At 39.5% G+C, this 14823-nt stretch overlaps 1 protein-coding gene across 2 annotated transcripts in view; it reads left to right on the top strand.

Moving 5' to 3' along the window:
- IL1R1 (interleukin 1 receptor type 1) overlaps positions 1 to 5801 on the top strand; it is an 87787-nt gene extending 81986 nt beyond the window's left edge. For both annotated transcript variants that reach the window (XM_022599025.3, XM_022599026.3), the window contains exons 10-12: positions 2060 to 2203; positions 2939 to 3106; positions 3634 to 5801. In XM_022599025.3, the coding sequence (XP_022454733.1) occupies positions 2060 to 2203; positions 2939 to 3106; positions 3634 to 4052 (731 nt within the window). In that variant the 3' untranslated portion in view covers positions 4053 to 5801. The remainder of the gene's footprint in view (positions 1 to 2059; positions 2204 to 2938; positions 3107 to 3633) is intronic.
- Positions 5802 to 14823: the final 9022 nt, after the last annotated feature.

Raw genomic sequence — 14823 nt, 5'->3', positions numbered from 1 at the left:
AACCCTCATATGCTGTTGGTAAGAATGAAAATTGGTACAGCCACTATAGAGAACAGTATGGTGGTTCCTTAGAAAACTAAAAATAGAGTTACCATATGATCCTGCAATCCCACTTCTGGGCATATATCCAGAGAAAACTATAATTCAAAAAGATACACGCACCCCAATGTTCCTAAATGGAAGCAACCTAAATGTCTATGAACAGATGAATGGATAAAGAAGATGTGGTGTATATTTGCGATAAAATGTTACTCTGCCATAAATAGAATAATTCCATTTGTATCAACATGGATAGACCTAGAGATTATCACACTAAGTGAAGTAGACTAAACAGAGAAAGACAAATATATGTTATCGCTTATACGTGGAATCTAAAAAAAAAAAAAGATACAAATGAACTTGTTTACAAAACAGAAATAGACACACAGACATAGCAAACAAACTTATGGTTCCCAAAGTGGAAGGGGAGGGGGGGATAAATTAGGAGTTTGGGATTAACATATACATACTAATATATATAAAATAGATAACCAACAAGAACATACTGTATAGCACAGGGAACTATACTCAATATTCTGTAATAACCTATAAGGGGAAAAAATCTGAAAAAGAATATATATATATATATATATATACACACAATATATATATACATATCTAACTGAATTATATATTTTATTTGTATATATAACTGAATCACTTTGCTGTACACCTGAAACTAACATGACATTATAAGTCAGCTATACTCCAATAAAAAAATCTTAAAAGTGTTTGTGAAATATTTTAAGATAATTTGTAGTTGAATTAAAATACGGTATTTATGAATGTGTACATGGAAGAAAATCTAAAAGAACCTATGGACAAACTATTAGAATTAATAGCTAAATGAGTGTATATGTTTATATATAGTATTTCTATGTATTTCTGCAAATACCAACAACAAATAGAAATTAAGTTTAAAAAATAACATTTACAGTAGCATCAAAAACTATCAAATATTCAGTATGTAGGAATAAATCCAGCAACAGCTGTTCAAAATCTGTGATGCAAACTAAAAATACATTATTGAGATAAATTAAATTTGAGGGATATACAATATCCATGGATTGAAAGACTGAAATACTCAGTATTATAAATATGTTAGTTCCCTTCAAATTAATCTACAGATTCAAAACAATTCCAATCAAAATCTCAGCAATATTTGTACAGGTGTGGGTGTGCATCTGTGTGGGCATGTTGTTGTGGGCACGTTTATCCTACAGGTCATATTGGAAATGTAAAGGGCCAAGACTAGTCAAGGTGGTCTTGAATAAAAACAACAAATCGCAAAGATTTACACTTCAGATATCATGATCTTGTACAAAGCTACAGTAATTAAGACTGTAAATGTGAACTATCAATTGGGCCAATCGGATATTGACCTATCTTGAGTTTCACTTCATAGCCAGTTCAACTGCAGATGGATCAATGACTGAAATTGGAAAAGCAAAATAACAGAGCTCTCTGGATGCCTCCTTGGCCCTTGACATTTAGAAGGCTCTTTCTCTCCTCTCCTCTCCTCTCCCTTACCTCTCCACATGAACTCCTCTGCAGTCATCAGATGAATAACTAGCATGTGAAGCTGGGAGGACGTGGAAGTGTGAAACACTGTCTGGCATCCCTAAACCCTTTTCTCCTTTCCTCCTCTCTTCAGCTTGCTCCACCTGACTCTCCTACTTTTGTAGAGCTTTTGTAGGTTCTTGAGTGACTCTGACTTTACTCATAGTCCTATGGAATGCTCTATCCTATGGTCTTTGGTATTTTTTCTATGTTATTACATACGACTTGCGTGAAAATTTAATACAATGCACCTTAGTTTTACACAGTATCCGTTCTCAAGGCCTTTGTACATTAGTATTCATGAATAAAAGATGATAATGAATGGGTTAATACTGTCTGGGATTTGGGATTACAGGCCAATCCCAAATATGGTTTCTCTGGGATGATAATGTTTAATTTGCTATGCTCAATTTTTAAATTCTTTGGGTTCTAATATTTTTTCCCCTCTTTTCTGCTGTAGTCCCTGACTTCCAGACGCCCACAATTGGTATATTTGTCATGTTAGCATTGGTAATTACATGCTCTGTTTTCATCTATAAAGTCTTCAAGGTTGACATTGTGCTCTGGTACAGAGATTCTTTCTATGATTTTCTCCCAAAAAAAGGTACAATTTTGTATTCTATGCAGTATTTTCTTGTTGGGATAGTTAAGAGATGTAAAAGCTAACTAAGAGGGGTTTTATTTAAATTTTAAAATGAAATGTGGCATATACAAAATAACATAATTATACATAATTATAGTTTCTTAACCAAGTAGACTGAGTGAGTAGTATTATTTTCTAAGTTACTGCTCTGGTGTTCATAATGGTGGGATAAACAGGCATTTAGAGCATCTGCTTATAAATCCAGTTATTCAGAAGCTGTGGTTGAGGACTTGCTCTGTGCTGGGTAGAACACAGATCACCCCATGATTTGCCATCAAATGGAAGAAATGATGTAATTTTCATGCATCAGGGAAGCACTCTCTCTTTTGTTTAAACCTCACAAAAAAGTAATACTACATTAATATATAAAAGGAAGAATGGATAGAATTCAGGGCTTAGACATTTGGGGGAGATAAGAACAGTGAGATAAGAGTAGCTCCATACCGAGGGGTAAAGAATGTTTGCATATGAGGGGACCATCGAATAATATAAGAACAACTTTGTAGTAAAACAGAATAAATGTAAACTTGTAAGAAGATGAACACTTTAAAAAGGCATTATACTTTTGGTGTTGTTGCTTCATACCATTGCACACAAAATTAATAATTCAGTATGAAATGCAGGTTTGCGATACTGACTTTACCAAATCTCATCTTTTTTTCTTTTGGTTCTAAATATATTGCATTTTCTCTTTAGCTTCAGATGGAAAGACGTATGATGCATACATACTATGTCCAAAGAACCCTGGGGAAGGGTCCACCTCTAACTCAGATATTTTTGTGTTTAAAGTCTTACCTGAGGTCTTGGAAAAACAGTGTGGATATAAGCTCTTCATCAGTGGCCGAGATGACTATGTTGGGGAAAGTATGTATGCAATGGAAAAAGTAATAGTCTTGTAAAACTAATTTAATTACTAAACTTGGGTTCCCTCTTTCTGGAAGACTGTGACCTGGGTGTACATATTTGACCATTTTAAGAGCCTCTTAAGTGGTGCATGATGACGATTTTCATATTAAATGCAAAGTGTTTACTTTTCTCATATTCTTTTGGGGCAACAATTAACTAAGTTTTATTTCATTTTGGAAAACTTAACTAGTTAGATCCAGTAGTTACTTTACAGCTGATGGTAAAATAGGAGCGATATAGATCCAATGGTTTAACAAGAAAGTTTATAAATTTCTACTTAAAGTACTCTGACCCCTGCTCACCTTCTGTGGGTCAGTTTTTGATCTATTCTATAAAATGAGAAACTCCTTCAATCTTAGGTAAGGCAAGAAAAAAAGAGCATTAGGAGACATAGGCCGTGGGGTGGGAAGAACCTTGAGGGGTTTTGGTTCTGGAGGGAATGATTGTAAGTTGAAAGTTTACTTGCTGTGCTTCGTGTTTTTCAGGCATTGTTGAGGTTGCTAATGAAACCATAAAGAAAAGCAGAAGACTGATTATCATTTTGACCCGAGAAATATCAGGATTCTGCTGGCTGGGGAATTCATCTGAAGAGCAGATAGCCATGTACAACGCTCTCATTCAGGAAGGAATTAAAGTTGTCCTGCTGGAGCTAGAGAAAATCCCAGACTATGAGAAAATGCCAGAATCCATTAAATTCATTAAGCAGAAAGAGGGGGCCATACGCTGGTCAGGGGACATTAGAGAAGGGTCGCACACTACGAACTCGAGGTTCTGGAAGAAGGTCAGGTACCACATGCCAGTCCAGCGGCAGCCGCCTTCAGCCAAGCACAAGCTGCTGTCCCCAGCCACTCAGCTGGACTCGAAGGAGAAACGGCCTCTGGAGGTCCACGTGCCCCTTGGGTAGCAGAGAAGCTTGGTCAAGAGTTCCTTGGTGATTCCTGTCTTCAGGCATTGCAGGCGGGGCTGGGCCTCACTGACTTGTACAGTCATACCACACACCTGTGTAGTCCCTTATCCCTGAGGTCACCTAGAATTGGATTGTTAAGGGAGCAGTATGTGGTGACAGTTGCCCTGTGGCCAGGGCAACTCAGAGCAGAGGGCTTGGGAAGTCCTTTAACAAGGCAGCAGATGCCCTGTCTGAATGTTTGAACTGCTGAGAAAAGGCACTGAGGCGGCAAACAAGAGGAATGAACGTGCAGGAAATCCCTTCTATAGACAGCTTTAGGAAGTCACCCACAGTCTGAGGGCAGGGCTGTGGCCCAGTCTGGGGACAGCAGGGTCACTGGTCCTCGAGCGGTTCTCTTGGACATTGCTGCAGGTACAGTGAGACCCGTACTTCCCAGGGAAATGAGACGCATTCTTGGAGAACTTTCCATTTGCCTTGCATTTCCCATACCCCTTGACGGCTGGCAGTCACTTACTTCACAGACCTTTAAAACTGTCATTTCAATGAACAAAGGAATTCTCCAGTATTAGAAGGGTTTGCAATAACCTTAGCTTTCTGCAGGAGAGAGAGAATTTCAAGAGCAAGAGTTGCAAAGAATTGATCCACCTCTTAATGCCTTCCCCCTGGAATGACCATTCGGTTCCACCTTATTCTTCTGCATTTTACTTGACTCGTACCTTCTTTGCAAGGACAACTTCCAAGTCACCTCCTCCTTATACTCTGTCATACACACACGGCCCCAGATGAACCATCTTTCCCACAATGCTGCTGTGATCTCATCCTGTCCTTACTAGAATACTTCCACCGGCTCCTCCTGGTTCAGGAGCTAAAGCCCATGTTCTCCCACTTAGCATCTCACCACCCCAACACAGCTGGACCCCTCTTGGTCCTGCTCTGCGAATCCCAAGTTGTGCACCTTCATACCTGCCCCCAGTGCCCCTCCATCTCTGCCTCTCCTTCCTGTCTCCTCACATTTTCTCCAGCTGACCAGAATTTTACTGAAACTCAAAATTTACTCCAAATCACTTCCTCCAAGAGATTTCCCCAAGAAACTGCCCTAAGGCACTTGCTCTCTTTTTCTCTTTTCCTCTTGTACTTATTGTTGGCTGTCACTTTATGGGAAGTTTGTTCTGTCTCCAGCTAAGGAGCCCTGCTCTCTGCAGGAGAGGTGTGGGTGTGTCTCTTTGTCAGAGGTGCCTTCAGAAGTAATTTGCACATATAACAGATTTGTGTAGTGCTTTATTGTTTAAAAATGTCTGCAGATTATCTTATTTAATTTTTGAAAATCTCTTTTAAGGTTTCCTCTAACCTCTTTCCTTTCAGGCCTTCCCCATTAATTAGATTTTACTGCACTATCTGATGGTAAATTTTTTGTTTGTCCTGGTCAGCCTAACTGTTTAAGTTTGCAAATGCAATGAAGTGTTTCATTTCCAGTTGTTAAAACTGGCTTAGCAGAATTTTTATTTTCCCCCTTCTGCCTCTATTTTATTTGCAATGAAAGAAAGGGTATTGAGCCATTTTTTCAATGATATTTTTTGTAAATTATATTTGTACTGGTTAATGATGAAGGGTTTTTTTTAAACTTGTTTGTATAATTCTGTAGCAGATACCAAATATTTTTATATAGTAAGATGCCAGATTCATGTACAGCACATATCATTGATCAATGGACTGTACTTATTTTCCAATAAAATTGTCAAAACCTGGTATTGACCGTTCTCCTTCAAATCTGTTTCTTTGCCGGCCCTCTCCTGAGTTTACCTGCACACTCCCAGGTCCCATAGAGAGTGAGGACACTCTGCCTGGGGAGGTCAGAGACCATTAGCTAACCAATGAGGGCTGATTCCCCTTTGTAGCCTCAGCTGTACTCCATCTGTTTGCTTGCTCCTAAAATGGACTAAAATGTGAGTCTTCTTATTAACCCTTTACCAGTCCAAAAACTGATAAGGGCAACCATTGTATAGACTTTTACATTTTCACCAGAAGGCCAAGACCCGGCTCTGCCCACCAGGGGACAGAGACTGGCCCCTCCCACCCAGAAGCATGAACAAGCCTCTAGACGAGCCTCACCCACCAGGGGGGCAGACACCAGATGCAAGAAAACTACAGTCCTGCAGCCTGTGGATATGAGTCCCCAAGCACAGGTCAGAACCTACCCTGGGACCAGCTGATCCCTGGCCCTTGGGTGAAGAAAGGGAGTGTACTGATGGGACACATAGGACATTCCCTACAGAGGTCCACTTCTCCAAGTTTGAGAAACATAACTAACCTTCCACATACATAAAAATGCAAACAAATTTAGATGAAATGAGAAGGCAGAGAAATATATTCCAGATGAAGGAACAAGATAAAACCCCAGAAGAACAACTAAGTGAAGTGGAGATATGAGAAGTAGTTCAGAGTACTGATCATAAAGATGATCCAAGAACACGGGAAAAGAAGAGATGCACAGAGTGAGAAGCTACAAGTTTTTAACAAAGAGTTAGAATGTATAGAGACAACCAGAGCTGAAGAATACAAAAACTGAAATGAAAAATGCACTAGAAGAAATCTACAGCAGAATAAATGAGGCAGAAAAACAGTAAGTGAGCTGGAAGACAGAGGGGTGGAAATCACTGCCAGAAAACAGAAAAATGAAAAGAAACGAGGACAGTCTAAGAGACTTCTGGAACAAGGTCAAATGCACCAACATTTGCATTATAGAGGTCCCAGAAGAGGAGAGAGAGGAAGGGCATGAGAAAATATTTGAAGAGATAATAGCTAAAAACCTTCCAAACCTGGGAAAGGAAACAGTCACCCAAGCCCAGGAAGCACAGAGAGTCCCATACAGGATTAACCAAAGGAGGAACACTCCAAGACACATAGTAATCAATTGAACAAAAGCTGATAAAGAAAAAATATTAACAGCAACAAAGTAACATATAAAGGAATCCCCATAGGGCTTCAGCTAATTTTTCAGCAGAAATTCTATGCCACAAAGGAACAGCATGATATACTGAAAGTGATGGAAGGGAAAAACCTACAACAAAAATACTCTACCCAGCAAGGTTCTCATTCAGATTTGACAGAGAAATCAAAAGATTTACAAACAAGCAAAAGCTAAAAGAATTTAGCATCACCAAAGCAGCTTTACAACAAAATGCTAAAGGAACTTTTGTAAGCGGAAAAGGCCACAACTAGAAATGAGACAATTAATGAAATGGGAAAGTTGCCTGGTAAAGGCAAACAAACAGTAAAGGTAGGGAGTCATTCACACACAAATATGACATGAAAAACAGTAATTGTGAGAGGAGAGCACAAACGCTAGATATTTAAAATACATTTGATACACACTACTATGTATAAAATAGATAACAATTGAGGACCTACTGTACAGCACAGGGAATTCTACTCAGTACTCTGTAATGACCTATATGGGAAAAGAATCTAAAAGAGTGGATATATGTATATGTATAACTGATTCACTTTGCTGTACAGCAGAAACTAACACAACATTGTAAATCAACTATACTCCAATAAAAATTAAAGAAAATAAAATGCATTTAAAATTAAGGAGTGAGTAACTTAAAACAATCATGTATATACAGAGACTGCTATGCCGAAAACTCATGGTAACCACAAACCCAAAATCTATAATAGATATACACACAAAAAAGAAAAAGGAATCCAAACACAACACTAAAGATTATCAACAAATCACAAGAGAACAAAAGAGGAAAGGAAAAATAAGACTTACAAAAACAAATCCAAAACAGTTAACAAAATGGCAATAAAAAATACATATTGATAATGACCTTAAATGTAAACAGATTAAATGTTCCAACCAAAAGACAGACTGGCTGACTGGACACAAAAACAAGACCTGTATTTATACTGCCTACAAGAGACCCACTTAAGATCTAGAGACGTATACAGACTAAAGGTGAGGGGATAGAAAAAGATATTCCAAGCAAATGGGAATCAGAAGAAAGCTGGAGTAGCAATACTTATATCAGAAAAAATAAACTTTAAAATAAAGACTGTTACAAGAGACAAAGAAGGACACTACATAATGATCAAGGGATCAATCCAAGAAGAAGATTTAACAATTGTTAATATATATGCACCCAACATAGGAGCACCTTAATATATAAGGAGAATGTTACCAGACATAAAAGGAGAAATTGACTGTAGGGCACTAACAGTGGGGGACTTTAACATCCCACTTACATCAATGGATGGAATATCCAGACTGAATATCAATAAGGAAACTCAGGCCTTAAATGACACAGTAGACCAGATGGACTTAACTGATAATTATTGAGCATTCCATCTGAAAGCAGCAGAATAAACATTCTTTTCAAGTGCACATGGAACTTGTCCAGGATAGATCACACGTTGGGCCACAAAGCAAGCCTTGGTAAATTTAAGAAAACTGAAATCATATCAAGCATTGTTTCTGACCACAACACTATGAGGTTAGAAATCAACTACAAGAAAAAAAAACTGCAAAAAACACAAACATGTGGAGGCTAAATAATATTCTACTGAAGAACCAGTGGACCACTGAAGAAATCAAAGAGAAAATTCAGAAAAAGCTAGAAACAAATAAAAACAAAAACGTGTTGATCCAAAATCTTTGGGAGGCAGCAAAAGCAGTTCTAAGAGGGAAGTTTATAGCAATACAATCTTACCTCAGGAAACAAGAAAAGTCTCAAACAACCTAACCTTACACATAAAGTGACTATACAAAGAGGAACAGGCAGAGATCACCTTCCTCCCCACAGATACACCAGAAATACATCTACACGTGGAACAACTCCTACAGAACACCTACTGAACGCTTGCAGAAGACCTCAGACCTCCCAAAAGGCAAGAAATCCCCCACATACCTGGGTAGGGCAAAAGAAAAAAGAATAAACAGAGACAAAAGGATAGGGACGGGACCTGCACCAGTAGGAGGGAGCTGTGAAGGAGGAAAGGTTTCCACACACTAGGAAGCCCCTTCATGGGCGGAGACTGCGGGTGGCAGAGGGGGGAGCTTCGGGGCCACGGAGGAGAGCGCAGCCACAGGGGTGCGGAGGGCAAAGCGGAGAGATTCCCGCACAGAGGATCAGGGCCGACCAGCACTCACCGCCCGAGAGGCTCGTCTGCTCCCCCGCCGGGGTGGGCGGGGCTGGGAGTTGAGGCTCGGGCTTCGGTCGGAGCGCCGGGAGAGGACTGGGGTTGGCGGCATGAACACAGCCTGAAGGGGTTAGTGCACTATGGCTAGCCGCGAGGGAGTCCGGGGAAAAGTCTGGACCTGCCGAAGAGGCGAGAGACTTTTACTTCCCTCTTTGTTTCCTGGTGCGCGAGGAGAGGGGATTCAGAGCGCTGCTTAAAGGAGCTCCAGAGACGGGCGCGAGCCGCGTCTAACAGCGTGGACCCCAGAGACGGGCATGAGACGCCAAGGCTGCTGCTGCTGCCACCAAGAAGCCTGTGTGTAAGCACAGGTCACTATCCACACCCCCCTTCCGGGGAGCCTGTGCAGCCCGCCACTGCCAGGGTCCCGGGATCTAGGGACAACTTACCCGGGAGAATGCACAGCGCGCCTCAGGCTGGTGCAACGTCACACCAGCCTCTGCCGCCTCAGGCTCACCCCTCACTCCGTGCCCCTCCCTTCCCCCGGCCTGAGTGAGCCAGAGCCCCCAAATCAGCGGCTCCTTTAACCCCGTCCTGTCTGAGTGAAGAACAGATGCCCTCTGGCGACCTACACGCAAAGGCGGGGCCAAATCCAAAGCTGAGCCCCTGGGAGCTGTGCGAACAAAGAAGAGAAAGGGAAATCTCTCCCAGCAGCCTCAGAAGCAGCGGATTAAAGCTCCACAATCAACTTGATGTACCCTGCACCTGTGGAAAACATGAATAGACAACGAATCATCCCAAATTAAGGAGGTGGACTTCGAGAGCAAGGTTTATGATTTTTTTCCCATTTTCCTCTTTTTGTGAGTGCGTATGTGTATGCTTCTGTGTGAGATTTTGTCTGTATAGCTTTGCTTCCACCATTTGTCCTAGGGTTCTATCCGTCTGTTTTTTTGTTTTAATTTTTTTCTTAATAATTATTTTTTAATTTTAATATCTTTATTATATTTTATCTTACTTTATTTTATTTTACTTTATCTTCTTTCTTTTTTTCCTTCCTTCCCTCCTTCCTTCCTTCCTCCTTTCTTTCTTTCTTTCTACTTCTACTAATTCTTTCTTTATACTTTTTCTCCCTTGTATACTGAGCCATGTGGATGAAAGGCTCTTGGTGCTCCAGCCAGAGTCAGTGCTGTGCCTCTGAGGTGGGAGAGCCAACTTCAAGACACTGGTCCACAAGAGACCTCCCAGCTCCACAAAATATCAAATGGTGAAAATCTCCCAGAGACCTCCATCTTAACACCAGCACCCAGCTTCACTCAACGACCAGAAAGCTACAGTGCTGGACATCCTATGCCAAACAACTAGCAAAACAGGAACACAACCACACCCATTAGCAGAGATGCTGCCTAAAATCATAATAAGTCCACAGACACCCCAAAACACACCACCAGACGTGGACCTGCCCACTAGAGAGACAAGATCCAGCCTCATCCACCACAACACAGGCACTAGTCCCCTCCACCAGGAAGCCTACACAACCAGCTGAACCAACCTTAGCCACTGGAGACAGACATCAAAAACAACGGGAACTACAAACCTGCAGCCTGCAAAAGGGAGACCCCCAAACACAGTAAGATAAGCAAAATGAGAAGACAGAAAAACACACAGCAGGTAAAGGAGCAAGATAAAAATGCACCAGACCTAACAAATGAAGAGGAAATAGGCACTCTACCTGAAAAAGAATTCAGAATAATGACAGTAAAGATGATCCAAAATCATAGAAATAGAAGAGACAAAATGCAAGAAACATTTAACAAGGACCTAGAAGAACTAAAGATGAAACAAGCAACAATGAACAACACAATAAATGAAATTAAAAATACTCTAGATGGGATCAATAGCAGAATAACTGAGGCAGAAGAACGATAAGTGACCTGGAAGATAAAATACTGGAAATAACTACTGCAGAGCAGAATAAAGAAAAAAGAATGAAAAGAACTGAGGACAGTCTCAGAGACCTCTGGGACAACCTTAAACGCACCAACATTCAAAATATAGGGGTTCCAGAAGAAGAAGAGAAAAAGGGACTGAGAAAATATTTGAAGAGATTATAGTTGAAAACTTCCCTAATATGGGAAAGGAAATAGTTAATCAAGTCCAGGAAGCACAGAGAGTCCCATACAGGATAAATCCAAGGAGAAATACGCCAAGACACATATTAATCAAACTGTCAAAAATTAAATACAAAGAAAGCATATTAAAAGCAGCAAGGGAAAAACAACAAATAACACACAAGGGAATCCCCATAAGGTTAACAGCTGATCTTTCAGCAGAAGCTCTGCAAGACAGAAGGGACTGGCAGGACATATTTAAAGTGATGAAGGAGAAAAACCTGCAACCAAGATTACTCTACCCAGCAAGGATCTCATTCAGATTTGATGGAGAAATTAAAACCTTTACAGACAAGCAAAAGCTGAGAGAGTTCAGCACCACCAAACCAGCTTTACAACAACTGCTAAAGGAACTTCTCAAGGCAAGAAAAACAAGAGAAGGAAAAGACCTACAATAACGAACCCAAAACAATTAAGAAAATGGGAATAGGAACATACATATTGATAATTACCTTAAATGTAAATGGACTAAATGCTCCCACCAAAAGACACAGATTGGCTGAATGGATACAAAAATAAGACCCATATATATGCTGTCAACAAGAGACCCACTTCAGACCTAGAGACACATACAGACTGAAAGCGAGGGGATGGAAAAAGATGTTTCATGCAAATGGAAATGAAAAGAAAGCTACAGTAACAATTCTCATATCAGACAAAATAGACTTTAAAATAAAGACTATTAGAAGAGACACAGAAGGACACTACATAATGATCAAGGGATCAATCCAAGAAGAAGATATAACAATTGTAAATATTTATGCACCCAACATAGGAGCACCTCAATACATAAGGCAAACACTAACAGACATAAAAGGGGAAATCGACTAACACATTCATAGTAGGGGACTTTAACACCCCACTTTCACCAATGGACAGATCATCCAAAATGAAAATAAATAAGGAAACACAAGCTTTAAATGATACCTTAAATATGCTGGACTTAATTGATATTTATAGGACATTCCATCCAAAAACAACAGAATACACATTTTTCTCAAGTACTCATGGAAAATTCTCCAGGATAGATCGTATCTTGGGTCACAAATCAAGCCTTGGTAAATTTAAGAAAATTGAAATTGTATCAAGTATCTTTTCTGACAACAACGCTGTGAGACTAGATATCAATTACAGGAAAAGATCCATAAAAAATACAAACACATGGAGGCTAAACAATACACTACTTAATAACGAAGTGATCACTGAAGAAACAAAGACGAAATTAAAAAATACCTAGAAACAAATGACAATGGAGACACGACGACCCAAAATCTATGGGATGCAGCTAAAGCAGTTCTAAGAGGGAAGCTTATAGCAATACAATCCTACCTTAAGAAACAGGAAACATCTCGAATAAACAACCTAACCTTGCACCTGAAGCAATTAGAGAAAGAAGAACAGAAAACCCCAAAGTTAGCAGAAGGAAAGAAATCATAAAAGTCAGATCAGAAATAAATGAAAAAGAAATGAAGGAAATGATAACAAAGATCAATAAAACTAAAAGCTGGTTCTTTGAGAAGATAAACAAAATTGATAAACCATTAGCCAGACTCATCAAGAAAAAAAGGCAGAAGACTCAAATCAATAGAATTAGAAATGAAAAGGGAGAAGTAACAACTGACAATGCAGAAATAAAAAAGATCATGAGAGATTACTACAAGCAACTCTGCCAATAAAATGACAACCTGGAAGAAATGGACAAATTCTTAGAAATGCACAAAATGCCAAGACTGAATCAGGAAGAAAAAGAAAATATGAACAGACCAATCACAAGCACTGAAATTGAAACTGTGATTAAAAATCTTCCAACAAACAAAAGCCCAGGGCCAGATGGCTTCACAGGCGAATTCTATTAAACACTTAGAGAAGAGCTAACACCTATCCTTCTCAAACTCTTCCAAAATATAGCAGAGGGAGTAACACTCCCAAACTCATTCTACGAGGCCACCATCACCCTGATACGAAAACCAGACAAAGATGTCACAAAGAAAACTACAGGCCAGTACCACTGATGAACATAGACGCAAAAATCCTCAACAAAATACTAGCAAACAGAATCCAACAGCACATTAAAAGGATCATCCACCATGATCAAGTGGGGTTTATTCCAGGAATGCAAGGATTCTTCAATATACGCAAATCAATCAACGTGATTCACCATATTAACAAATTGAAGGAGAAAAACCATATGATCATCTCAATAGATGCAGAGAAAGCTTTTCACAAAATTCAACACCCATTTATGATAAAAACCCTGCAGAAAGTAGGCATAGAGGGAACTTTCCTCAACATAATAAAGGCCATATATGACAAACCCACAGCCAACATCGTTCTCAATGGTGAAAAACTGAAAGCATTTCCACTAAGATCAGGAACAAGACAAGGTTGCCCACTCTCACCACTCTTATTCAACATAGTTTTGGAAGTTTTAGCCACAGCAATCAGAGAAGAAAAGGAAATAAAAGGAATCCAAATCGGAAAAGAAGAAGTAAAGCTGTCACTGTTTGCAGATGACATACTACACACAGAGAATCCTAAAGATGCTACCAGAAAACTACTAGAGCTAATCAACGAATTTGGTAAAGTAGCAGGATACAAAATTAATGCACAGAAATCTCTGGCATTCCTGTACACTAATGATGAAAAATCTGAAAGTGAAATCAAGAACCCACTCCCATTTACCACTGCAACAAAAAGAATACAATATCTAGGAATAAACCTACCTGAGGAGACAAAAAACCTGTATGCAGAAAATTATAAGATAGTGATGAAAGAAATTAAAGATGATACAAATAGATGGAGAGATATACCATGTTCTTGGATTGGAAGCATCAACATTGCGAAAATGACTCTACTACCCAAAGCAATCTACAGATTCAATGCAATCCCTATCAAACTACCACTGGCATTTTTCATAGAACTAGAACAAAAATTTTCACAATTTGTATGGAAACACAAAAGACTCCGAATAGCCAAAGCAATCTTGGGAAAGAAAAACGGAGCTGGAGAAATCAGACTCCCTGACTTCAGACTATACTACAAAACTACAGTAATCAAGACAGTATGGTACTGGCACAAAAACAGAAAGATAGATCAATGGAACAGGATAGAAAGCCCAGAGATAAACCTATGCACATATGGTCACCTTACCTTTGATAAAGGAGGCAAGAATATACAGTGAGAAAAGACAGCCTCTTCAATAAGTTGTGCTGGGAAAACCAGACAGATACAGGTAAAACTATGAAAGTAGACCATTCCCTAACACCATACACAAAAATAAACTCAAAATGGACTAAAGACCTAAATGTAAGGCCAGACACTATCAAACTCTTAGAGGAAAACATAGGCAGAACGCTCTATGACATAAATCACAGCAAGATCCTTTTTGACCCACCTCCTAGAGAAATGGAAATAAAAACAAAAATAAACAAATGGGACCTAATGAAACTCCAAAGCTTTTG

This window comes from Delphinapterus leucas, chromosome 13, assembly GCF_059928025.1.
Source record: "Delphinapterus leucas isolate spDelLeu-1000000601 "Yukka" chromosome 13, BTC_Dleu_Yukka2, whole genome shotgun sequence".
In the NCBI taxonomy this organism is placed as follows: domain Eukaryota; kingdom Metazoa; phylum Chordata; class Mammalia; order Artiodactyla; family Monodontidae; genus Delphinapterus; species Delphinapterus leucas.
The sequence above is the reverse complement of the archived record's forward strand: the minus strand, read 5'-3'. Positions and strand labels throughout refer to the sequence as shown.